The sequence below is a fragment of the Solea solea genome, chromosome 2 (assembly GCF_958295425.1).
Source record: "Solea solea chromosome 2, fSolSol10.1, whole genome shotgun sequence".
Lineage (NCBI taxonomy): Eukaryota > Metazoa > Chordata > Actinopteri > Pleuronectiformes > Soleidae > Solea > Solea solea.
The window spans coordinates 27,734,045-27,761,377 of NC_081135.1; the positions used below are offsets into that span (position 1 = coordinate 27,734,045).

The 27,333-nt window shown below is 38.7% G+C and overlaps 1 protein-coding gene across 3 annotated transcripts in view; it reads left to right on the forward strand.

The window, feature by feature from the left end:
- LOC131446111 (receptor tyrosine-protein kinase erbB-4-like) overlaps positions 1-27,333 on the forward strand; it is a 234,255-nt gene that overhangs the window by 168,515 nt on the left and 38,407 nt on the right. For all 3 annotated transcript variants that reach the window (XM_058617115.1, XM_058617125.1, XM_058617133.1), the window contains 9 exons: positions 1,677-1,767; positions 2,770-2,969; positions 6,898-7,030; positions 11,179-11,272; positions 14,253-14,407; positions 15,709-15,753; positions 18,697-18,829; positions 21,209-21,331; positions 23,934-24,032. In XM_058617115.1, the coding sequence (XP_058473098.1) occupies positions 1,677-1,767; positions 2,770-2,969; positions 6,898-7,030; positions 11,179-11,272; positions 14,253-14,407; positions 15,709-15,753; positions 18,697-18,829; positions 21,209-21,331; positions 23,934-24,032 (1,073 nt within the window). The remainder of the gene's footprint in view (positions 1-1,676; positions 1,768-2,769; positions 2,970-6,897; positions 7,031-11,178; positions 11,273-14,252; positions 14,408-15,708; positions 15,754-18,696; positions 18,830-21,208; positions 21,332-23,933; positions 24,033-27,333) is intronic.

Sequence of the window (27,333 nt, forward strand, 5' to 3'; positions counted from 1 at the left end):
TCCTCAATCTGCTTAACTCCTCATTCCGTGGATACGAACAGGCAACCTCTTCGTTCTTTAAATTCCTTCTAAAGGCGGGTTTCAGTTGAGGAAATTAGTTGTGCATGCAAAATTCTACTGGCAAATGTATGTACCTGCAAGTTGTCCCAGAGGTGTCTAATATCTCTATCTTTCTGGAGTCTGGAATCTCTTACCGTCTTGTTCATGTATAGCTAATTAGTACAGGTAGGCGTCAGTGCTGCATTACATCAGAAGAGACAAGTGTGCAGCAGGCAGTGGCTTGTTACCTCGATTAGGAAGTACCCTCGCTCCCTGAAAGAGCGCCATGGCGAAGCTGTGAGGTGCCTCGGCACTGCAGGTTTTGTCATTAAGACAATTAGTGTCGACAAGTACAACACTAATGATTCTGTAGCACTGCTGCCTCTGGGCTAAGAGGCCCTCCCCATCCCAAACGGCTCACCACAATATCATGGGCAGGGATGAAATACTGAACAAAAAACCCCAAAAAACTATTAACTGTTAATTCATTTCAATTAATGTTCTATTGTAATGGTATCTATTACTAAATTGTATTTTGTATTTAAGAGATGAAGGCCTGCCATGTCTAATTAATATTATCATATTTCTTAAATGAGAATTGTGTTATAGATTTAGATACAGATATAGATTTAAAAACAACAGCCCTCCCCTCAACTACAGCAATAACAGTTTTGAAAGAATGTGCTTCAAATTTGGATCGTGGCCATTTGCATAAGCCCTGGTGTGTTGTTCTTAGCAATTACTTGAGATTTTTTTTAAATTTTTTTTGTTGTTTCCTCATCAAACAATCTTAATAAGCATTTGCTCACACCCTGCCACTGCTCAGCTGTGATTGACATAAAAAGAAAACGATGGTCCACAAACTGCTCAAGGTTATTGCACTCTTGTCAACATGCTTCTCTGCAGCTCCCTGTTTCTTCCCTCCACCATCCCTCCCTTCCTGAATAAACAGAATTATGCATCCAGTGGGAAGAAATCATGCAGTTTAATATCATGGAGTCAGATCCTGCTCATTTATTGAGAATGCACCACACTGCCCATCACACCCGCAGGGTTTTTCTAACCCATCCAACACCTCCGTTTACTACTCCTCGATCATGAAGGCAGAATAGAAGCAGTTTGTGGCCTATGTGTCTTCTTTTAATGCTAAAGTATTTTTTCCCTTAATGTTTCATCATCTCTCACCTTTTCTCCTCCAGCTGTTTTTCTATTTTCACTTGGTCTCATAACCTCATCCAACCGTTTGGTTTGTCATCTATTGTCGGGTTGAGGATTGTACCCCCCCCACCCATTCCCACACTAAATATTTTATATTTCTGAATCCATTATTGAAAACGCTAAATGAAGCACAGCCATCATTTTTGCCATTCTTTTCAATTATTCAGCAGCAGAGGGGCAGATAAAGAAAATGCAAAAATATTGATCTATTCAACTTTGCCCTCAGAGTTGTGCTCTGCTTTCAGACAGTGGTCCTTGGTACGTGTCTCATTTTTAGAGAGATGACAACTCCCCCCACTTATTTTTAATGTTGGCACTGTATGAAACAGAGGATATGACACGAAACTGATTATACTTTGTCTGTACACGAGTGAGTCATGTTGCCACATCTCTCTCTCTCTATCTTTATCTTCATTTAGGCTTTTTGAACATCCAGTCTTGGCCTGACAACATGACAGACCTGAGTGTTTTCTCCAACCTGGCAACTATCGGGGGAAGAGCACTGTACAGGTACACACCGGAGAACACAATGGCCTTGCTGTGATAAAACTGAGTGTACTTTACATCTCACACTGCAATGGATAGAACTCAGCATTTGTACAGGAATGGGAAACTTTTAGCGTTTAAAATAATTAGTTAATGTTTATGTCATGAAAACATAATCCAAATGTATTAAAACGTTCGACTAATCCAGGGCAAAATTCTTCTTATTCACCGTAAATACATAATCCTTTGACAGATGTAATCCCAATCATGATTGAAATGTATTGAACAGTGAAAGCATTTATTTTTCTCAATTTAGTTGAATTATTTTACTTTTATTTGTTATTGTCTGTTCTTTTTTGTTTTTTGAACCAGTCTGACATGCAGCCAACAGCATGCAGCTGGAGAGTAATGTGAGGGGTTTAATCTTAACCACATTCACATTAACAAAGAGTAGTGCTTTTTCCAGATTCCTAAATATGTAGGTTGTACATCAGTCAGGTGTAATCACTTGTGCTCTTTGTGTTATTATTTTCTCCTTCTCCGTAGTCAATTTGGTGCGTTTGGTAATCTAAATCCATTATATTCAAGCTTTCTTTTTGTTCCTTTCTTTTTAAACCTATTGACTAACATTAGGGCACCGTGTAATAAAATATACCCCTTAATGATTTTGTTTTGACATTTACGAAGCAAAATTATTCGTTTTAATCTGAATAAATAAATTAACATTTTAGTAAAAGTTGCTCTAAAAGCATACACAGTGTCTGTGCGACAGAATGTATATGTGAGCTCTCTATGTGTGTATGTGAGAATGCAAATTAAGGTGTACTTGTGTGTCATCCACACGTGGAAACAGCAGGCTGACGTAGAGATTGCAGCTCGTTTCCCACCTTTGCCCATGCTTGATCTTGTATACCCTCTGTATATCCAATGGCTTTATGGCTATGGCATATTTAAATTGTGATTGTCTTTTTTGCAAACTTTTGTATTTGCTGGTTCTGTCTCTCACCTGCACCCATTCTTTTTCAGTGGGATTTCCCTGCTGGTGTTAAAGCAGCAGGGCATCTCATCACTGCAGCTTCAGTCTCTGAGAGAGATCAGCGCCGGGAATGTCCACATTGCCGAGAACAGCCAGCTTTGCTACTACAACACCGTCAACTGGACGAGACTCTTCCGTGCTGCAAACCAGAAGGTGTTGGTTCGCAACAACAGAAGCCCAGTCGAGTGCTGTAAGTAAAAACCACATTTTCATGTTTTAATTTCTCCCTGTGCCTTAACGGAAGTGTACATCCATCAGAAATTGCTCAGCATTGAGGATCGTACATCCCAAGGATTCATAACTTATTTCAACCCACAGTGAAACATTAATTAATGACAAAAAATAACCTGTATACACATTTAAACATAGCTGTGTGTACAGCATCATTCCCCAATGACAACACATTTTGGGTATAGCACACCTGTTACAGAACAGATTGAAGGAACAGTCATTTGTCATGCCCTGCACTACATCTTGTTAACAAGGCCAATTTTTTTGTTTGTTTAAATCCCATCATGGCTGAAATGTAAGCTACTCAGAAATTATTTAGCGTCATGTCACTTGTAACCTTAAATTCTAAATAAATAATAAAGCTGTAATCATTTGAAAAATGTAAGACAAAACTAAAATTGACGACAACTTAAAGAGTCGAGCGCCAACGGAATTAACATATGTACAGTTTAATTAATTCCTCGTATATAATTTTATTAGTATTATTTATTTTACAGAAACATAATATTAAACTAATTGATAAAGCCCTGATTTTGTATGTCTGTTGACTTAAAGGTTTTGTGTCATTGTACTTTTGTATAATTGTACTTCTCACTGTTACAAAGTGTGTTTTAACGCTGTATTTCTGTTTTAAACTCTTGACTTTCTGCGTCACACGTGCAGCTCAAGACGCTATCAAGAGAAATGTTCTGCTTTGCTAGACTTGTTTTACATTTATAGACGGCGTACAGATTGAAAGACTACAGAGAAATACTTTTTACTTTTGAGATTTTCTCATGGAACGAGAAGCTCTGGCACTAATGGTCGGTGAGAAATTGAGATTGCTGACCTGACACAAAATCAGGCTTAGCTAAAACTCTTTTGGATCAATGCTTCAAGTTTTCAAACTGAAATCAAATTGATAACCTTGAGTAAAAGGAACATCTGCCACGTCTGGTTACTTTGATTCGCTGTTTTCTGTATGAGCAAGTCATCTCTTTTTTTTGATTTTCACTGAGCTCCTAGACACTATATTGACACAATGAACATTCAGTATGACATGGACATCCCTTTTACTTTCTGACCGCCATATGAGTGGTAGCTGTTTTCTTACCAACATAAAAACAATCCTTTTGTATTGTAAATGCACAATCATCAAGAGAAACGGCAAATAACCAATTTGATGAGATAAAAACAAGTTCCAAAATGAAAGAAAATGTGTATTATTTCACTGTTGATATTTATTTACGTATAATGATCACTAATTAATTAGTATTTGCATTTTTGAGTTGACCTTTACATGTGCTCCTCTACCCTGGGCAGTTCACACTTCAGTGCCTGTGAAGACTTTGGGTTCGACTCAAGAGTAACATACTCCTTTCCGACATGGTTCGCTCTCTCTCGCTCTCTGCACCTCTAAGGATACTGAACAAATATTTTTAATTAACTGATTCTAATGATTACACTGTTTCAGTTACACTGAAAACAACTGCTTTACAAGTCACAAGTCACTCAGTTTGTGTGTGTTGCGTGTAAAACGAAGTCACAGTTGTAGTTTTTTGCAGCCGTGCAGTGTTTGTAGTACAAAACCAACCTAAACTGTGCCGAGTCAAGTCGAGGCGAGCTGCGACCATAGGTAGTTTAACTGATCATCAAAAACATTTATCCAAGAAGTTCCAGTTTTGCTATAGTTCAAAAGTAAGAACAATTAGACAACACTTTTCCGTCACTGTTTTAAAAATAGTTCAACCTCACCATTTAAATGTCTGGTCACTCATTAAGGCCACAGAGCTTTGGTTGCACTTTTATGAACCATACTTTGATATTCTTTGATCTGATTGATAATGATGTTCTATCTTCAAAAGTTCAAGTCTGGTCTTGCTTCAGTTTGGTTTGAGTGTTTCTTAGAAAAAGGTCTGCTCACTTTGTTTCCATGAATAAAGGATCATGGAGAAAGTTTCATTCACCAGAAATCAGGACAAGTATTTAACAAAAGAGAATTTTAAAGCCTGTGGTTTAGTTCTTGAACTTACTTTTGAGTGATGTGTCTTTAGCAAAGTGTAAGTGTTTTTAATGATGCTGTCGAGGGAAGCATGAAAAGATCTCAAACCTTGGGAGAGAAAGTTCACCGGCACTCAGGAGAACAAACCTTGCCCGTGCAGGACATGATATTTCACTACCACAGTTGTTTCTGCAACGCCTTAAAGGCCATGCACTGCACACATAGTAAACCCATGCAGGTGCTTTTAAAAATGTTTGGCTTTTTAGACGCCCCCCCTCAGGATTCATGCAGACTTTCATGAGTCTCTTGTCAGCATGTTTGTGATATGGAGTCTTGTTGATCTCACACAGTTCTTGAAAACCTCAAATAAAATACCTTTTGTTAGCAAGGATTTTATTTTGTATTACACGAGGAACCTACTCCTAAGATTTTAGGTTGAGTTCTTTATTTCTTTGCTCCTCGTCCTTCCTTCCTTTTTCCATCTGACCTTATACATCCTTCTTTCCTCCCCCTCCTCTTGGAGGCACCTGCCAACCTGAAACCCCATGGGCTTCTGTTTTCCATCAGAAACATCTGCAGTTGACATCTTGTTGTGTAGTTTAAAATCCAACTGCCCTTTTTGCGTCCCTTGTTTATTTCCTTTGATCATCTCCTTGTCTACCACCATGACAAGGATACCACGTCTGCACACATGCAGTCGTTGTATTTCTCTCTGCTTGGTCGCTTTTCCTACAAAACTGGAAGCCCAACAGAGGTATTTTTGTTTCATGTGAAAGGCAAAGCTTTCATTCTCTGGCCTCAAAAGGAAACTTTCCTTCATGTATCTGCATCCTTCAGTCTGAATTTTGAAATATGCTGTACGTCTGATTTTGAGACGCAGACCGTGGCTTGCGTGTGGCCAGAAGAGGAGAGGACAGGAGACGAGAGGAGAGACATAAAGCTTGTTTGTAAATTCACCAATAAGGTGGACATATCGTCTGACACAGATGGGATGAAAAAAAGTGCATCAGTGGCATTGTCACTGTGTTACTACAGCAGTCTCATTTTGTTGCCGTAACACTCTCGGATGTTCCGACCTTTGTAGCACTGAGCGCTGAAAGGGGACAAAAGAGCGGCAGCGAGATATAAGAGACACAGACACAAGGAGATAATAGAACAGAGTAGATGTAATGACCTAAGTCTTTTGGTCGTATAGAAATAGTAGCAATGGCAGAAACAGGAATAGTTGTAAACGGACTGTTCTCTGTGAATGAGGTTGGAAGGAGAGACATTTTCTTTCTGTGAGTGAATGCAATTCAAAATTGCACTTGTCAAACTTGGATCTTTCCAAATCAAAGGTGGGCTTTAATGGTGCTCTATGTGGCTGTCTAAACAACTACTTTGTTTACAGTGTTTGCGGATCTGTGTGTTGAAAGCAGCAAAGTAATATTTTCAGATGGATGCCAAAAATGAAAGCCAGGAAATCTTCTCTAATAATTAGTGTGTAATCAGTAAATATGAGCATTGAGTGCGGTCATTTTTAAGTGTCATGTTGAAAGTAAAACAAACTACAAAAACTGCATCGGGTTTGGTTCGGGCTTTGTCAGTATTTTCTTTGGCTTTGCCAGGTTTGGATGAGAAAACACTGTTGAAGCCTCACTTTATTGCAATTGTCCCTGCTATCGTTTGAGACCTTCTTACAACAGTTAACAACTGCTCAGTGTGGGCTGAGACTCACAAATGGCATCTGTGTCCTTTAATAAATAATGTCATCGTGTTGAGTTATTTTATACTGAGATAATTTGGGGCATTTTAGAGTTTATTTCCTGTCTCTATACCAACATAGTCATCAAATCACAGCAGATCTTTGTGATGACTGCAACATTTGATTTTATACTCTCTCTCTCTCTGTCTCTGTACTGTGCAGCCAGGGAGCACATGGTGTGTAACCCACTGTGTTCAGACGCAGGATGTTGGGGTCCTGGCCCAGACCAATGCCTCTCCTGCAGATACTTCAGCCGTGGACGAACCTGTGTGGATACTTGCTATCTTTATGAAGGGTAAGCTTTGCAAATGCATGTATAGTACTGTATGTAATATTAACACCAATTTGTTTTTGCTCCAAGGGAAAACGTGATGATTATGAATGATTAAACTTTGGGACATTGATTGAATACATACAGTATGTACACAAGTATTCCACATGTACCTTTGCTCATTTTTAACCAGGGTCCTCCTATACCACTTAAGCTATAGGGGAGACTCTGGGATTTTTGGGATTGTGTACATATACAGGCTATTATTTATTGCACTCAGGTATGTGTGCTCATGCTGTAAAGCACAAGTTAATTTTGGAAAATGTCTTCCAAATAGTGTTAAATCACACGCAAAATCATATGTAAGATGAGAAACTGCATTTGATCAAATAGTAAAAATCCCTTTTCATGTTGGGTTGTACATGATGTTCACATACCAAAAGTAAATGGTGTAATATAAACTGCACATTTCATTGTTTATTCCACATCAGTGTAAAACCTGTTTTCTGTTACAGCCTTATTTAATGCCACTTTGTACATAGACTCATTCTTCAGTAGACACTAGTATCAAAATAAAGGAAGCTACAATGTCTGGACCCCCCTCATATGATATGTGGAGCTTCTAATCTTGACAAGATACTATACAAGATACCTCTTGAGTGCAACTGCTGCAGCCGGTTGACAAAATATCTAATATCTACTATAAAAAGAGAAAGAAGAAGAAAGCAAAACAAAAATTAAGGGAATGATCAGTCATAATATTATTGAATAGGACAAACTGCAGCCCGATGCTGTTATCCCTTCTCATCGTCAGGGGCAATTGACAGAAGGTCCAACAGCACCTTTGTCAATAAACCACACAGTGTGCCAGATAAATCAACAAAAAAAAATCTGGAGGACATCAACAGATACAGAAACACAAAGGATGAGGGGGGGAAAAAGGCTCCCTGCCTCATCCCTGTTATCACCAATACCACATGTTTGTTGGATATTTTATGCTACCCTTTTTTTTCCGCCTGGAGCTAGTCCTTCTTATGCCATTCTTGTTCTCAGGATGAAGGAAATCAATGACCTAGTCCAACTCCATGACTCCACTTATGCTGCTTTTATTATGTTTGCGCGAAGTTTTTTACAAGACAATTTACCATTTAGGTACAGCCACACTCAACACGACACCTACATATGAGGTCACAGAGCTTTTATCAATCTTGTAATGCGGAGGAAAAAAAAGACTTAATCAAGCTGTTTTAACTGGTGTTCCTGCTAGACGTTACTTACGTACATTGCTGCTTGAATGCCGACCCACATTGAAATTTTTCATATTCGCTCTCGTTCATGTTCGCTGTTATCGATCATTCAATTCACACTTTGGTTTATGATATCAAACTGCCAGGAATTCCCTGCCTGAAGTCCTCAGAGTTTACTTTATAATTCCACCCGTGTAACTGTGCTTTTCACATTTTCGCCGTCTTCATTCTTTCATACAATAACTTGCAGGCTACTAGTGCTGGAAAGATCAAACTGATTTCTGTATGAAGAAGCCGACAGAGCCCTGCAAAAACATCCCCTCTGAAGTTCAGGAAAGTGAGGTAGCAGTAAATTGTGTTCCACAGATCTAATCAAGGAAAAACAAAAACAAATCAACTGATTTCAGCCTGGAATTTTACAAACCAATCTCTTCTTGGAAGATCTGATGCATAACCTGCTCATTTAAAGTTACAATAAAGCTGAAGAACAGCTAAAGGCTGCAGTGTTTGTCCTGTTTAGCAGGAAATTGATATTAAAATCACCATGATATTAAAAGTCAGGGGAACCATTTAGGACATTGTTGTACAACTCCTGATTCCGAAGGCACCCCAGCAGAGAGTGAAATTGATCAAGGTCTCTTTAATGCTCTCCACCTCACAATGAAAGGTGATGAGACCTGCTCGCCTGGGGATTTTTAAAATTAGCATTTTAGACATTTGATCACGCAGAACTGTGAGAATGATGCCTTGAAATGCAAACTCGATAAGGTTTGGCAACCACATTGGAGTGGAATGAAGGTGCTTATAGGGCAGGGGGGCTAGGCGTGTCACTGCGTGTCACAGTCACTGCTTGCGCACGGGGCCACGCCCTGCCTACCTGTCCACCTGCACGTCACCAGCACGACCACACACTGTACCATTCAGCCCAGCCTGCATGACCACGACATGGAGTAAAAGGGACAAGGTTGAATGTCGAGTATGTTTAAAATGTTACTAAAAATTTGATTTTTTCTTCTTTTTTAACTTGTTTAAAAACCACTGACAAACGTAAAGTAATATGCAGTATTTATTAAGTTGTGCATTTACTTGTCTTTCATCTCTATTTGCGTCGCAACGATCAGTCATACAGCAGGAAACCACTCAAGGAGCCGAAATTGACTTCTGTCTCAAAAGTATTTACAAAGTCAATGGATGATTATTGTTCAAAAATACTACACTGGCAATTATATTTGTTTGTGTGAACATTGTGCGTTCAGTCATCTGAAATATGTTTGGAATTGGTGTGCGTGCATGTTTGTTTGGTTTTTAAATGTATTCTAATTTTTTTACTCCATGCTAATATGTTGATGCATCTTTTGTCACAGACAGACAGACAGACAAAATACAGGGAAGCAGCACAAGCATCAGCGATATCTTCCACTGCAGCCTTCATTAATTCACCCAGCACACACCCAGACAAAGGCTTACCTCCCTTGCCTCCTGGAAGGTTTTCTGAAGGCTAGATGAAGCATAATTAATACTAATTTGATTTAGATCCCACTGGAACAGCGGCATTTTTTTTCTTTCTTCTATTTCTGAGATGGAACATTCTGTTTCATTTTACTGACCAAGTGCCCAGAAGTCCTTCTCCTTGTCCTGTAGTGACAAAGGCAAAGTGCCAATACTCTTGCGTTATGGTCAATTTTAATGGCTTTTGGAGGCCACTCTGTGTTCTGCTATTATAAGGGGATTGTAGAAATTGAATAATGAGACACTTAATGTAATTGATTTTTGAAAACATTGCACCCCTCACTGGTATTGAACCTTTCAAATGTGTCAACCCTGTGTGCGATGTCATCCAGAATTTCTGTGAACTAATGAACTTCAATGCCTGTGTGTGAGGAGTAGTAGTAGTAGTAGTAGTAGTAGTAGTAGTAGTAGTAGTAGTAGTAGTAGTAGTAGTAGTAGTAGTAGTAGTAGTAGTAGTAGTAGTAGTAGTAGTAGTAGTAGTAGTAGTAGTAGTAGTAGTAGTAGTGAAAGGGTTAGGATAGGTCATGTGACCTATCAACCCGTGTTTTCAATAATTGTGAGAAACATTCTAGCAGGATGATCCAGACAGATTTATCCACCACTCGCGTCCATTAATCTTCTTTTCTCTCAAAATCAAACTCCTGAATTCACTGAGACTTTATTGATCGAAAATGTTCACTCAAATTTCTTAAAATTGAATGAGATTAACACTTCCCTGCAATTCATGACAGAAAACATGAACCTTTAATGAACTCCTGTCAAGTTTTTTAATATTTTTTAATCTTTATTACACATTCTTGTCAGTCACTGAAAACTTTCCCTGAAAACAGAATTTACTTATATTTTTTAAATGCTGGATTTCTTAGCAAGCACACTATTTAAAATCATGAGTTGTTTTTTTATCTAATTTTTTGAATGTCAAACATACATTGATACACAGTATGCACTACATTCATCTTTTGTGGTATGGTATTATAGCTGTTGCTCACGAATTGTGGGTCCTCTTAACACCTGATAAATATAAAAACATGACACTACAATGATTGTATAATGTAGGTATATTAACATGCTGAAGTAGTTGGATTTCATGTGACAAAGATTTTATATTTAGTATTTAGTTTAGTTTTTAGTTATTTAGTTAATATTAAGAGAATGTTTGTTATGCACCGACACCAGAACAAATTCCTTGTATGTGTAAAATTGTACTTGGCAATAAAGCTTTTGCTGATTTTCTGATGACTTTTGCTCATTGTTGTAGCTCCCTTCAACAACATGCTGTACAGGATTTAATGTCTCTGTTCTACAATGTTGTCTGAAGGAATAATGTTTTGCTCCCCCCATGTCTCTCACCCTGTTTCTCATTCTGTCCCCAACCCAACCTAATCCCTCTCTTCCCCACGTTCCTCCACCTTTCAGAGATATTAGAGAGTATGCCAATGGCTCTGTGTGTGTGGAGTGTGACGCCCAGTGTGAGCGAACCGACGATGACTCTTTGACCTGCGACGGTCCGGTAAGCTTGTTTCTATAGGCAACAATATTGACGCAGTTTGAAGCATTAGTTTCACTCACTGGTCTTCTTCATGTAGACAGCAAAGAGGCTGTTGTTTGAGCTGATTGTGTACATTTTCATTCATCTAAGCGGAAAAGCCTTCTCAATGAAAAGCAGTACACGTGGTGGCATCATTCCAAGACTTTGAGTCATAATATGTGAATCAGTTACAATTTTTAAGTTTGTCTAAAGGTTAAAATGCTTAGATTGTGTGTGTATATTAGAGCTTGAGCTAAATATTTAAGTTTCCTTTTTTATATTGTATTGTCTTTATGTTATATTGTTTATATTGATTTGTAATTGTCAGTCACTTTTAGCTGCTCTTCTGCAATACTATGTTAAAATGTACAGTATATACAGAGGCTTTAAGAATGTAGGCAATCTGATAAAAAAAATGTTTTTTTCATTTACACCAACTATCTAAACACACTAGAGCAAAAACTACTCATGTTTCAAATTGGAGTAAATTTGTGAAATTTGGAAATACGTCACAGTTCAAAGTTCACTTGGCTCATTTTCATGAACAAAAAAAAAGAAAAACGGTTTATTTTGTGACTGCACAATTATTACTTCTTCATTTCACTACTAAAAATGCACAGATAAGAAGACGTAAAGCCTGAATATGTGACCTATAAACACACACCCCCAGGATGTCCATATAAGGAGTTGTGTATTTTTCCCACTTTAATTCGCCATGGGTGCACCTGTGGCACAGATCTGTGCCGCGTCAGCACTAAGGGTTAAAGTTGAAACCTTCTCTCTTGCTAGCAGAATAATACCATCTGAGATCTTTACGGACATTTGTCTGTGAAGGTTCTCAGTCCTCCAGGTTGTAGACTTCTTCTGTAGTTAGCTGTAGGCTACTGGACTTGCTAGAGTTGAGTTGAAGAAGTTTCACCTCTCATCGAAGAGGCTTCTTCTGTTCTGACTATCTAGTGGCAAAAATCAGGTATTCAACCTCTGAGGCTGAAACCTGCCGAGAGAACCGTTGAACAATTCATGGACATTTATATTGTATGTTGTTATAGCACATACTGTGTACCTGAATACAGTATAAACTTAATATAAATAAACCTAATATATGCTTAGAAAGACTACTGAAGATCATATTGTCATATTATTAGAAGCTATCATTGATCCTAATGCCCACGATACTGTTTCTCTTTGTTTGAATATGAAAAGTTGTCTGTATCATTATTCAACATCTTGTAAATCCCTCCTGATATACCTAATCCTGCACTGAAACGTGTTTTTATGTGGCTGCCTGTTAAGACTTGAGTGTAAGCTCTCTGACACCATAAAGACTGGTGATCAGAAATGATTACACAGGCAGACTAATTTAAATGTAGGCTATAGTAGAGTACTGTGGCTGTGACATGGGAGATGGCAGCTCTTTCGGATGCAGAGTACCGCTGTTCCAAGCACTGTTTGTTTGTGCTGTCACATAAATTAGCTTGTTGATGTGCAGGAATTATTAGAGATGCACACATGCGTGCGCACACACACACAAGCACACTCATAGGTAGACACTTAGAAAAGGTCAGGGCTCAACTCTATAGCCAGTGAGAGCAGTGAGACTTTCAATTTGCATAATTATACTGCAGTGTTGAATGTAAGAAGGGGAGAAGTATTCGTATACGCACACTCACACGGAAGTTGCGCGCATGCACCCACATTACTTTAATCGCATAAACCTTCAGCCACTTGTCAAAGCATGGTTATCTGTCGTCAGTCTCACCTTTAACCTTGCCATTCCCTTTTTATTTTCTATTTAGAACAGTATGTGTGTGAATTTCTGTTCTCTCTTTACTCTCCATGTACTTTATTTGTTACTGTACGAAATACATATATGGCAATGTTTACATGTGTGCATGAACATCCTTCTACTGTATGTGAGTGAAATGTTGTGGTTGCTGATTTGATTTTCATCCGCTGTGTTGCATACATTGTGTGTGTGTGTGTGTGTGTGTGTGTCAGTCAGTGAGATGTTCTATAAGCCTGGTGATGATACGGATCCTGTCTGGCAGAGCTTTTCGCCTCTTGTCTTCTCCTCCCCTGCTTTCCTCCCTTACCTATATTAGCTCTATAAATCCTGTTCTAGGCGGATTGTTATGGTCATTGTGTGTGCTGTGAGCGATGGTTATTATCTGCCTGCTCCACTCACACTGCTTTATGTGTCTTGTCTGCTCTCGTCCTCCTTCTCCCTCCTTCTCCTTCCTTTTTGCTCTGTGTTTTTCGCCCTGTATCTCACTCTCTCGTATGACTCTCTCCTCTGCTCTGTTATGCTGCATCCATGTCCACTCTCTCGCCTCACTTTCCCTTTTCAACTGTATTTATTTCACTTCTCCTGTCTCTTGTCCTACCTCTTTCATTTGTTGTTGGTTGCCTTCTGCTGTTTCTCCCCCTGCTCCAATGCTGCACAGATTTAACTCCAACAATAACAACCTAAAAAGCTGCTAAAAAAGCAGCACAAGACACATCTCTCATGTAGCTATAAACCCACAAACCACTCTAGTTTATAAACGGAGGTGACTACATCTCAGCCCATTTTGAGTCACAACTTAAGACTGACAACTGTCACAGTTTTGAATGCAAGTTTGCCCAGAGAGAGACAGATTCAACAGTGAACACTGGAAATGTTGTCTCCACATCCACTAGTCATGGAGTCATGAAGAAGTCAGAATTGATGTGAAGGTTTTATCATAAATGGTCTCTCGTCCCTATAATTTCAAAAACACCAGTTATGGCATATTATAACCTGATCACCTTTTATCATTAGCTGGAATTATGCAGATAACAATATATATCAGGTAGCTTAAATGGCTGAATAAGTGGTGTATAAATAAGTATAAAGTGTTAATAAAATGGCAGCAATATGTCATTCAGGATTTAAAATGAGATGTTTCTGCAAAACCACTTTTCCTTCTGTCACTTCCTGTAGGGCCCAGAACATTGTGTGAAATGCGTTCATTTCAAGGACGGTCCCAACTGTGTGGAAAAGTGTCCTGATGGCCTCCAAGGTGCCAACAGCTTCATCTTCAAGTATGCCGAAACCAACAATGAATGCCATCCCTGCCACTCCAACTGCACGCAGGGGTGAGTCCAGTCAAGACTGGTTAGAGGGGGAGGTTGTCTCTCAAAAACATCATTCTTTAATTCTGTAAAAGAAAAATGTATTACTCTAAATCGATGTGTTATTGGCATTATTTTACCAGACAAAACAAAAAAAACCACTTGATTTGATTCCGAGTTAGAGGATTTATGCGGGAAGTTATTTGAAAAAGTGTCTGACAGATAATTACTTGTACATAAATTGAATCTAACAAAGTCAAAACGTCTGTAACATGAAATGATGATCTTATGTATCGCACAGGAGGGGTGAGATGAATAAAAGATAAATAAAAAGGTGACTGATGAGAGAGGAGAAGAGAAAAGGTTGCAAGTTAGAGGAGTTAGTGAAGTACCGCGCCACTCTCCAATGCTCACTAGCCAGCGATCTCTCAGCGTAATATTCTACAAGGGTTGGTGAGACATCATTTTGTATTTAACTCCTGTGGGAGTTTATGTCACCCCCTTGAATGTTATTCCTCCTCCTCTGAGTGACAGCTTCCAGCTCGCCTGAGCATAACAATGTAGCTGTAAATGAAAAACACCAGGCTGACACTTTGTCACAAGTAAAGCTTCATAAGCAGGTCTGCCTCTCAAAAACACAGGCTGAGGGAGGGCGAGGAAAAGCGGAGAGACAATGATAGAGAGGGAAACGGACAGAATCACAATGAAACCAATATTCCCGTCTTCTAAACATGCTGAAGACCCACCAAGTCTGTCAGTCCTGTAATACTGTGCCAGTGGTGCATACTCTGTGTGAAAGATCCACAGCTTTTTATTCAAAGGTATAGCTTTTTAAATTGTCACTCTGAAACTGAGCAAAGAATGAAGCTGAAAAAGACGTAGAAAGGGTTTTAGTTCAGGACTCGATTGATTTTTTTCACGTTCGCCCACAGACATCCCAAATGGAGACATTGTATTTCTTTATATCTTTTATATCAAGTTTGAGATACAAAAAATAGAAGAGAGAATATTGTGATTTTTTAGTCTCCCATGTTATCAGCTGCTGTGTCCGAAGCCACTTTTTCATTTTAATAGTGTATGAAAGTGTGCATACAGACCGTCTGTGTGCATGCTGCGCAGGTGTAAATTGTTATCTTGTGTAAAAGGCAACTGCAATCGATTGTTTTTCTGTCCGACACAGCCACAAACACCGGCCATTGTTGTCAAACGATTTTGACTCCGACTGTTAGTGAATGTTTTGCTTGAATCACTTAAGCGGGGTCTCATTATTTTCATATGCTGCATGAAAATGTTTAACTTGTGCTCAACCTATGTTCTTTACCTAGGTGCATTGGACCAAGACTACAGGACTGTATTGGCTGGATGGACAGGTAGAAATGTTTTTTTTCATTCAAACCCCACTCACATGCAGGCTCACATGTAAACACACATAGACATGCAAGGCAAGTGTCACAGTTAAGCATAGTCTGTGATTAATAGTGAGCTTTAAGGCCCCCCCAAAAAATTCTGTGAATGTCCTTAAAGCCTCTCTGTGCATGTGAGAGAAAGACAGAGAGAATGAGAGAGAGAGGGTGGGTGTGTATGTGTGTGCACAAGCAATTTGCCTGGTGCTTGATAAATTGGTAGTGCTTTAGCTTTTGTTCTGAGGCTCTGGGGGAGAAAGGCGAACAAAATGCCGCTAACAGTTTACTGCAAATGGATTCAAGGTTTCACAAGAGAAACAGTTTGGTATCAGGTGGCACTGAGAATTGTGTCTCAGAGAGATGATCGCAAAAAAAAAACAAAAAACAACAACCAAAGAACAAATAAAGGCTGATAAGCAGAGTGAGCATTCCACATATCTTAACGCAGTATTTACTCCGTATACTGAATCTTGAGTCCAGATTGTAAAAGAAGGTATATAGGATACTTTAAAATCTCTACCCGTTTTTCCTCCCTGAATCAGTTTGTGACACTGACAACAGGATTAACGACAGAAATTGAAGAGATATAATTATCAGCTGACAAGATCAAGCTGCCTGCTCCGGTGTCAAACATCTTCTTAATCCTTTACCTGCTGGATGTATTGACTTCTGAAAATGAATGTAAGAAACAGATGATTACTCTAATCCTTCAAAGGCCATTGTTCTACTGGCTTGAATATGTAGTTTGTACATGTCTAATTAATCTGATTTACGCGGTTTCTGTCACTTACTCGTGCAGTATTTGATCTGATAAAAGAGACAAGCAATACTTCAATCGTGTTCCATTGTGCACTTTCTTTACATCTAGTTCAGCGGTCTATTGTCTCTTGCGTTCCCTATTGGTTCCATGTTTTTTTTTTTTTTTTTTTAAAACACTGATGTTCTTGTAATTGGGGAGAAATGTTGCATTTAATGTGATCAAATGCATCACTGACCTGTGGCTTTCTGGGTGATATTTGAAGTGTGCAGTATGTCTTGGGAATTTAAAGTTTCATGTGATCATTCAGGAGACCTGTTAATGTCAGTTGGAAAAACTAAGTAAGTGAAGCATGCAGGGAGAATTGGATAATGTACAGTGAATCTTGGTGCTCAAATTACATTTAGTCATGCATCAAATCCTTTGTGGCCATTACTGCTCATGTATTCTATGAGGCTATTTTTAGCTTGACTATGTCCTTGAACATTGGCCATCAGTGATGGGTATGAAACGTTAACATATATTCATACAAATACAAAAATCAAATTACCGTTGGTTGGTTTAATTTTTGGAATGGATCTAATTGCCACTCTGGAAACTTATTTGACAGAAGCTTTAAAAGAAGAAGAGCCATTTGATGTAGTTTAAAACAAAATGATGTGTGATTTGTGTCTGTCATTGGCTATTAGTCAGAATGAAATACAAGAAAACTACACACGTAAGGTGCATCATAAAGTTATTACAACACATATATAAATAGGGGGGTATATAGGGGAAAAATGTAATTGATAATCTTTTCTTTGTTACATTTTATTTTGTCATAAAAACAAATATATGTTTCCCTTTTGATAGCAGCTCTGTAATTCATTATGTAATCACATTTAAACTGTGTTTGCACAAAAAAACTGTAAATGTACCATAATTGTTAAATTATTACTGATTTGTTTAAACGTCTTTTGTCACAGCTGGCTTCATATATGCTACTTCGTCAACATTGAGTGGTTAAATAATTATGTTTTTTCAGATTACATAATAATCCTTACAATTACAAACTGACATTTAAGGGACAATAGAATGGTTTGACCTTCTCAATGAGTGCCCAGTGTGAAGCAAAGATGAGTATGTTAGGAACAAGCTGAACATTTTAGAATTACGTTCTCTGGTAAAGAATCAGTGTAATGATGACATTTGATAATTACTGATACATTACTTTACATTATTAATATGGTTGATTACTTTAGTTCCCGGTCACACGGTGGTGTAGTGGTTAGCACTCTCGCCTTGCAGCGAGAAGACCCGAGTTCGAGCCCCCGGTTGGAACAAGGGCCTTTCTGCATGGAGTTTGCATGTTCTCCCCGTGTGTGCGTGGGTTCTCTCCGGGTTCTCCGGCTTCCTCCCACAGTCCAAAAACATGCAATGTGGGGATTAGGTAAATTGGACACTCTAAATTGACCATAGGAGTGAGTGTGAGAGTGAATGGTTGTTTGTCTCTATCTGTGTGTGGCCCTGCGATGGACTGGCGAACTGTCCAGGGTGTACCCCGCCTATCGCCCGATGTAGCTGAGATTGGCCAAGGCACCCCCCGCGACCCTCTGGCAGAGGATAAAGCGGTAGATGATGACTGACTGACTGACTTTAGTTCCCCATGATTTTCTCCTGATGGCAAATAAAGAGAAATCAGGGAGATACAGAGTTATAAACGGGTAATAAACATGTCCAAATAACAGCACTTTTTTTCTACTGATATAGAGCACAACCTGAAAACATTTTGACCAAATTAGGTTCTTTCAATGTGGTGTGGGAGCATCTGCTTATTTGGAGAGTATATCAGAAACTTAGTTAGAATCTTGATTTCAAATAACAGCGTCAGTGTGATGCTGAGAATTCACTTTGATGGTAATTTCCATGTTTTTGATCTCAGCCTTGGTTTTAGTGAGAGGGCATGGAGGGATATTTGTTACTGGATGAAGCTCATTGCAAATTCAGATTAAAAGATTTTTTTTTTTTTAGGATCATCCACATAGACATAAACTTGTTTTTGTGTGGCCACATGAGAGTTTAAGGAAGATGCGACCTTCTATCCATTTCTGTCCCTTCTGTCTTCCGTCAGTTACAAATTACTTCCTAAGCCCCTTCTTCTTTCTTGTCTTCAGAACCCCTCTGATCGCAGCAGGGGTGATCGGTGGCCTCTTCATGGTGGTGATTATGGCACTGAGCGTAGCAGTGTCTCTGCGCCGGAAGAACATAAAGAAGAAGAGAGCCCTCCGTCGCTTTCTGGAAACAGAGGTGAGCTGAGTAGTGGATAGAAAAATGGATTGGAAAAAAAGCAACATCGCGCTAAAATGGTGTGTGTTGGCAGTAGACTGAACAGACATAGATGACTTTACTTTGTGCAAGCACAGTGTCGAGCTTTGATATTGTTTCTTACTGACCATAAGGTAAGGGAATTGTAAGCATACTGACACACAAGAGCTGCCATAAATGACAGGAGAATGGCTGAAAAGTACTGCTCTATGAAATCATAAAAGAATAGGTAAAAAACAAAAAAGGCAGCAGAATTTCTGAAATTATTTATTATCTCTGACAGATGTTACACATGATTTTCCCAAGGATCAATATTCCATTACTTTTGGAGGAAAATCAGATCAAAATATGGGACATGTCTGTTGATGTTTGCCTTAATTAGTTTGACTTAATTGTTTGTCTGTAGATTTGTGTCACCTCAGATGCTTGGATGTGTTTGTGGTGTCGCTGTGTGTCGCTGCGACTGTGTGCACATGCTGCACAAAACAAGTCAGGCCCGAAAGAGGGAGAATACAAAATGAGGTTTGCAGATGGTGACTGCATGTGGAGGTAGAGAAAGTGTCCAGAGTGGAGGCTCAGGTGTTGTCTTTGCTCTGGTGTACTGGAGAGGACATGTGTGCTGGGAAGTGGTAGGGGGACCGGAGCATGAGAGGAGAAAAATGTCCTCTTTCTTTGTGTTAAAATGAGAAGAGTGCATCATGTAATGCACTTATGTGCCCATAAGTATAAGGTTTGCTTTCGCTTTTTGTCTGTTCGGAGCACACAAGCATGTGTGAAGTGTCTGACAGCTTCTATAATGAAATAATAGCACTGATGGGGCTCATTATTATATTTTCTGCCACTGTTGGTTACCTACTCTTTCAGACAAAAGACGTGTGGCTTGTGGCTACACTAATGCTTAATATTTAGTTATGAAAGCATTCTTGTACCACATTATGTATGTATATACAGTACATCTATCTAGTTTGAAAAACATGTATTTGCATTGGCTGTAATCTCAAGAAAACACTTGAAAACCATTTTGTCACTGATTTACCAACTTTCTTTTTATTTGTATTTTTTTGTTTTGTTTTTGTTCTCTCATTCTGCCGGTAACTTTCGTATATGTTCGATAAGTGTCTGTGCTTTGGTAAAACGATGAACAAATAGTTTTTTGCTCTGGCTTCAGCACTGGTCTATACAGTGGAAGAGTGAACAGCTCCAGTGAGTTGCAGTTTCAGAACTCCTTACATCGGACAGCTCCCCTGCACTGTGGAAAAGCATACTGAAGAGTATATGTGTATGGATGGGTACTTTTTTTTAAGGCATTTGTATTGTCTTGCCATTTGTTTGTTTATATGGTGTGTGGCCTCCCCATCCATCTTGTTGCCAGCCTGCAGAAGCTGATTTGTTATTCCATTTACAAATTTGACGACTGAGTTTTGTTTTTTTTAATCAGTGGCTAAGCCAGAGGGACAGAAGCTGCCGACCACAGCTAGGCTGATTTACAAGCTCTCCATCCTCCCTCTCTAATCTTCGTCTCTTTTTGTAATTCTTGTTATATTGCTCCCTCTCTTATGCTTTTGCATCCTCTGACTAATTCAGTTGCTCACTTCTCCGTTGCTGCCTTGTTGTTGTTGTTTTTTGCCACTATTCCTCTCTCACTGCACATCTCCATTCCGCACTCCCTCTTTCTCTCCCTACCCACATAACCTTTTTCTCTCAATAGGTATTTCATTTGTTCATTCCTCCACTTGAGCAGTAATGAGACAACAAAAGTGTCAAATCCTTTTCAAGCGCCACAATTATCCACATCCCCTGCCTCTTTCTCTCACTCTTCATCCACCTCTCCCTTCTTCTCACATATTAAATCTCTCACTCATGATACAAAAATGAATTGGCACTCCAGAGTTCACATTTGTCTTGATGGAAAATGTAATTTATGAAACACTTCTTTTGCAGTTTGAAGTAACAGTAATGGTTGTTTCCTTGAGATAAAGGAGTTGCACAGCATGAATTCTTGGAAATGAGGTCACATTTTGAGAAACAGATTTTTTTTCTGTGAAAGTGCTGAACGGGCAATTCAAAAACAAACAAAAATAGATTTTTACACCAAATGTTTTCGTTTAAGCTAAGTGAAGTACATAGATTAGCCAGTCCACCTGCACATCAAGTGTTTTGTGTTACCATGATGTCACTGCTTGACAACAGGAGGACCTATTTCTTAATATTTAAATTACATTATGACTTGACGGTTGTGATGTATAGAGGAGTGGGACTGTGGGAGAAAATAATGTATGTCATTTTTGGGAATTTCTGCGTTAGGATTTGCATAAGAGAAACCTCTGATTGAATGCCTCCTTTCTTACTATGTGTTTTCAGCTGGTGGAACCTTTAACACCCAGTGGAACAGCACCCAACCAAGCTCAGCTTCGTATCCTGAAAGAGACAGAACTCAAAAGGGTCAAGATCCTCGGCTCTGGCGCATTTGGGACTGTTTACAAGGTAAAAACAAACACACACATACATTAAATAGTAATGCTACATGTGCTTTCATTTGATAGCAAATAATCAAATACACTATGATCCGAAACTTGGGATCACAAAGTAAGATCATGAAAAAAATCACAGATTGCAAGACAATGACTGGATGTGAGCGAGAAGGCTGGCGGCAAGGGATGAAAAGAATAAGTAATAGCAGAGGCCGAGACCTCTGGGGTTACACTGAAATGAGAGGGAGCTGAGGTCACCACTGGCGTGATGATGACTAGGGGAGTGGTAGGAGGAACTGCAGTGAAATTAGAAAGAACAAACTCTCTCTCTCATATTGACATTGTCTTTGGACATTTGCATCCATTGATTCTCATTATAGCACATTTCCAGATCAGAGGCATACGGTAAACATATGTGATGTGCAGATGTCCCCTTTCAACACAAAAGGAAAATAGAGTCTCATGGGTGAGTTCTAGGAGTCATCGCTTCCCTGCTGGTCACAGGGCATTGCAGTAAATAATTCTTCACTGGATCCTTTCACAGTGGAGGAACGGTGGTGTGATGCTGAGATCCCTCAGGGCAGTCAGCTGCGAATTTCAGATGCTTCACCACATGGTCTTATTATTCCAGGCACAATCCAGAGGTCATGGCTAATGAGGCTCAGAACTCAGATTGACATGTAAATTGAGTGTTTAGCCGTGCGGGTTTCCTCACTTTCCCTAAAATATTAAATACTATCATTGCTACACTTAAAGGTTGAGAGTCTTTGCCCAGTAGTGGTGGTGCAAAATTTTGATGAGCAGGTCATTGTACAATCACACAGGTGAAGCAAGTATAGAGCATGTCAAAAGGGACACACTGGGACAGGTCATATTATAGCTAGAGTTTGCTTAGAAATTGCCCCCGATCTATTAAATGATAGCAAAGCCATAAACTATCTTTTAGTTAAATTAGTTGTTGGCAGTATTTACTTAACTGTTGATAAAATCCCAATCTCTTTCTTGAGCAACCAAATTAGATTTTTTTTTTGTGTGGAGGACCCTAAGGAGGATATTCTTATTGTTCCTATTTTGTGTGCGTTTTTAACTTAAGTTGATAAAAATGTACAAAAGCAAGTTTTACAAACCTAAAATAGTGTTGTCATAGTCACATCAATTCAGTTGTGTGTGTGTATGTATGTATATATATATATATATATATATATATATATGTGTATATATATGTATGTGTGTATATATATATATGTATGTGTGTGTGTGTGTATATATATATATATATATATATATATATATACATACATACATACATACATACATATATCTGTGTATATATGTTTGTATATATGTGTGTATATATGTATGTATGTATATATATGTAAGTATGTATGTGTGTGTGTGTATATATATATATATATATATATATATATATATATACATACATACATACATACATACATACATACATATGTGTGTATATATGTATGTATATATATATACATACATATGTCGGTATGTATGTATATCTATATATGTGTATATATATAGACACAAATAGATCGCTGCCGTTGTTGCGGGTGAGTGTGCCTGCAGTTATAAAACAAATAAAACAAATCCATGATTATTAAAATATTGAAATATGCCAATTCTGATATGTACTCAAAATGGACAGAGCAACATAACCAAGACAAGTTAGCTTACCGTTTTTACATGATATGTTTGTAGTCGAGCTGGGATATGCAAATTGTTGCTGGCAAACTTTGCATTTGACTTTTTTATCGCCATCTACTTTTGAAAAATGCTGCCACACTGTCGATGTCTTTGACATGGATGTTAGAGGAGGACTGACTGTAACTCAACATTAAATAAAACCACCATACGCTGTTATCTGTGGAACAGGGGTGCTCTGAAAACACCCCCATTAGCACTTGGTACATTCCTCCAGATGAAATAAAATTAACCACAGACTGTATGAAATTAACACAGTAATAAGTCGAATTTGAGTCGAACCAGAACGTATTGACTGATTAATCGACCAGTCGACTGGGACTTTACAGCCCTAATGTGTGTATACATATATATATATATATACACATATACACACACATATATAACACCACATCATAATGCAGTAAAAAGGAAATGGCAGTCACTGCTCCAAATGATAATTGCTTACACAATTGTAGAAAGATCGAGTTCAATCAAAAACTGGGTATTTCATAGAAATTACAGCTTTAAGAGAGCAAGTGTTTTAACCCTGTGGTGGAAGTGGGCTTGCAATCACTAGGGATGTGTTGTCACATGAGGATAAACTCAGGTGAGGCACATTTGAAACATTTAGAGATAATTGTGAGGCACTTGATTTCCCTCCCTCGCTGACCACATTTGCAGCTGCAAATTCACATGATTCCAGCCCAAAATGATACATAGTTCCCTTCGGTCTTCGATGAAGGCAACAATAATGTTTAATCAAGCGGTATGCAGTGGATCCTTGTGCTCCTCCTTTGAAAATCTATAGCTCCTTTCTTTTCTTTTCATAAAATGTTGGTGAGTGGGAGTTTAATGACTTTGCATTGAGTACACTGACTTATCATCTGTTTTTGTGTATGTTTCTTTAGGGTATCTGGGTCCCAGAGGGTGAAACAGTGAAGATTCCTGTAGCCATTAAAATTCTAAATGAAGCTACTGGACCCAAGGCTAACGTAGAGTTCATGGACGTGAGTATCTTGAAAATGTGTAAACAAAAGGAAACAAAAATCGCCCATTTCAGTCTTTAATTACTTTTCGTGTCATTCGTTTTGGCCGATAACACAAGATCAAGTCAAGCAACATGTGGATATTTTGTGGTGGACTATTACAATATTCATATATAATATATAACTCAAGGCATTGTCGTCACCATGACTGGTCTTTGGATTGGGACTAAACGTCAGAACACTAAAAACCACGTCTCAGTCATTTAAAAGGAAAAATGATACATCAGCACCACTCTTGAAATGAAGCATCACAAACTAAGCTTATGCCACATGAACTCCAGAAGTTAAATTATCAGGGGCCACAAGGACTGCTTCATCACCCACATAGATATTCACAGCACCACAGGCTTCTAGCACAGTGCACAAGGCAAGGCCCTGTTTATCAAACATTCACAACTTAGCTCATTTCAAAAGGAAAAGTGAAAAAAAAATATTTCCCCCATAATGATGCAAGGCAGATGAAATAACCTCCTTCAACACACATGCAGATATAGACGTCCACACGGGAGGGACCCAATGGCGCTCATGTTTTGCAATTAGTTTGACATTCTAAGAGGAAGGGTTTTTGAAATTTGTAAGGGTTCAATATCCTGTGTGTTCTGCAGTATGTGCTTTGAAAGCCTCTCTGACAATCAGAGAAGTAGATATCGGCAATAGATGAGGAGCATACACCATGGACAGTTTAAAGATGGTGATATAAGGCTTAATACTCTATGGAGAGACAGAGATACAGAGTTTGTGTGAAAAAACAGGAAAGATTTTAGAGCAGAGGTCCTCCAATCGATTCCATGTGGCCCGCCACTGAATATCAAGTTAAATTCGAGTTATTTCTGTATATTTTTTAGTAATAGATTCATTTGGCTTCACAAATACATTGTTAGTGTGAACTACATAGCATTTCATATCAACACAGGCACCTTTATTTTGAAATATATACCACTGCAATATCATGATAGAATACCGTGATATCATTTTAAGCTTATATTGCAGCTACTGACCACATTAAATGCTCAGTGGCCCCATGGTCATTTGATTTTGAGACCCCTGTTTAAGAGGGATTGCTTGGGCATTGCGAAGCGGAGCAGACATCACATGTGAGTAGCAATTCCTAATGTCACCGATCTTTAAAACAAATGTACTGTGTGATGACTCAGTTACTCTGAAATGGGAGATTGGTTGAGCAGCTAAACTAAAACTAAAGTGCTAATCTATTGATCATTACCTCAGTTATGTTGTTTCCCCTGGTAAAAAGTTCCATCTTGTTTTACACTGAAGCCATTCTTTCATATTTATCCAGTCTCCACATTTCTGGAATTGTTTTCTGAGCAGCGGTGTGCTCAACCTGTGCACCAGGAGAGGACACTGGCTCCTTTAGTTTACTTTATCTTGCTATATTTTTCCAGAGGGATTGGGGATTCGGGACTGATTACCTTCTACCTTCAGGCCACTCTAACTTGCCACTGACTGTTAGAAGAATGTCACCAAGGACTGATTGTCTTTCAGTACCTGTGTTTGTGTGCATGTGTATGCTGTGATGAATATTAGCAGAGAGATTCAATCATGACATCTAAACCAATAGTAAATGTGTGAAAGAGAATGTTTAATTTTGACAGCAGGGTCACTTTTAAGTAAATATAACTCCAGTGGCCATAGGGAAATATGTTTTTTTTTTTCTTAACATTCATTAATTATTTCTAAACTTAATTGAAAATTACAATATTGCAAAAAATATCAAAAACAGTCAGAATATAAAAGGAATGCACATTCCTACAGAGAATTGTACTGAGATGATATTGATTTTAGTGAAGGACTGCAAATCTGCATAGTAACGTTGAACAGACAGAATCTATAAATGTGTTGAATGCATGCTCAAGATACTTTTTGGGGGAGGATTGTACTCTGGGGTTTAGAAAACAAGCCTTAAGCAGGAGGTTGGCTTTCAAAGGGAATAGCATACTATGGTATGGCCTGTTTGCCTGAAGCCACTGTTGTGATTATAGCCACACACATGCATACATGCAGGCTTGAAAGGCTTTGACACCCTATGGCTGTGATGGTGTGTTTTTGGCCGCTCTACAGGTGAGAAGGGGAAAAACACAAACACACACACTGGTTTAAGTGGCTATTCTTTTTTAGGAGACTGCACTGACTTCCATTCATTTGGACAGCCTAAATGAAGTGCTGTCCCTAACCTTAACCATAACCACAGTTCAAATTGTAGCCGTAAACTCAACCAGCTCTTCAGAAATGATCTTCTTTGTATTTAGGGCCAGGTTTGTTTTCCATGAGGACTGACAGGATAATTATTGATGCCAGAAAAGTTACTTAAGATTCAATAAACACAATTACACATGCAGCCTTCCTGTGCTGTGTATATTTGTTGCACATCAATCCATCTCATTCAGAATTGTCTTGTTTGGTAGCTGGTGCCTCCATATAGGACCAACAGCCTATTGCAGTGACCTGAGTTCAAATCCACCCACAGTCCTTTGCTGCATGTCTTCCCCCCCTTTTTACGCTTCACTGTCCTATTCCTTAAAGGCTAAAAAAAAAAAAAAAGCCCAAACACCTATATTCATTATGTTAGCAATGCTTTTGGGCACATTGCGCACAGGTATTGGTCAACTATTTCTGAAGTACTGTGTATAGTTATATAGGATACATTGAATCTTATTCTAGAAGCCCTGGCACACTATAGGTCTTGGACAACAAGCTAATTAAAATCCTTAATTAATAATGCACTGAAGCACAATTTGTATGTGTATTTTAGTATGTTTGTGGCATAGGCAATCACAGAAATATTATAGAACAAACTCAGCACATTGTGGGCAGGGTTACGTGATTCACAACAATCTCACCTGTATTTGTATTTGCTACAAAGAAGGCTAACAGCCTTGTGAAGCATGCAAGTCACTTTGATGTTGAGGGTCTGAATAAAAACCTACTGTTTCTGACTTTGTGGAACCTTGCAGATTTCTTCAAAAGAAACTTCAGCCTTAAACAGAATAGTGGCTCCTATGATCTTCAGCAGTTCAGTCTACACTTGTAAATATGATGGACTTTATCAGTGTGCTGAGTCTTATACCCGGGACTTCTCTGGATCTAGTCCATTTTGACAAAATACCTGGTCGGGTGCAATACAAGATGTGAATACTTAATGTAGCCTTGGTTAATATTTCTTATAAGGTTGCCCATCGTCATCATTTGTGCAGAAAACCTTGTGAGACGTTGTTTGCGGTAGACTGTTAACGTCCATGTCATT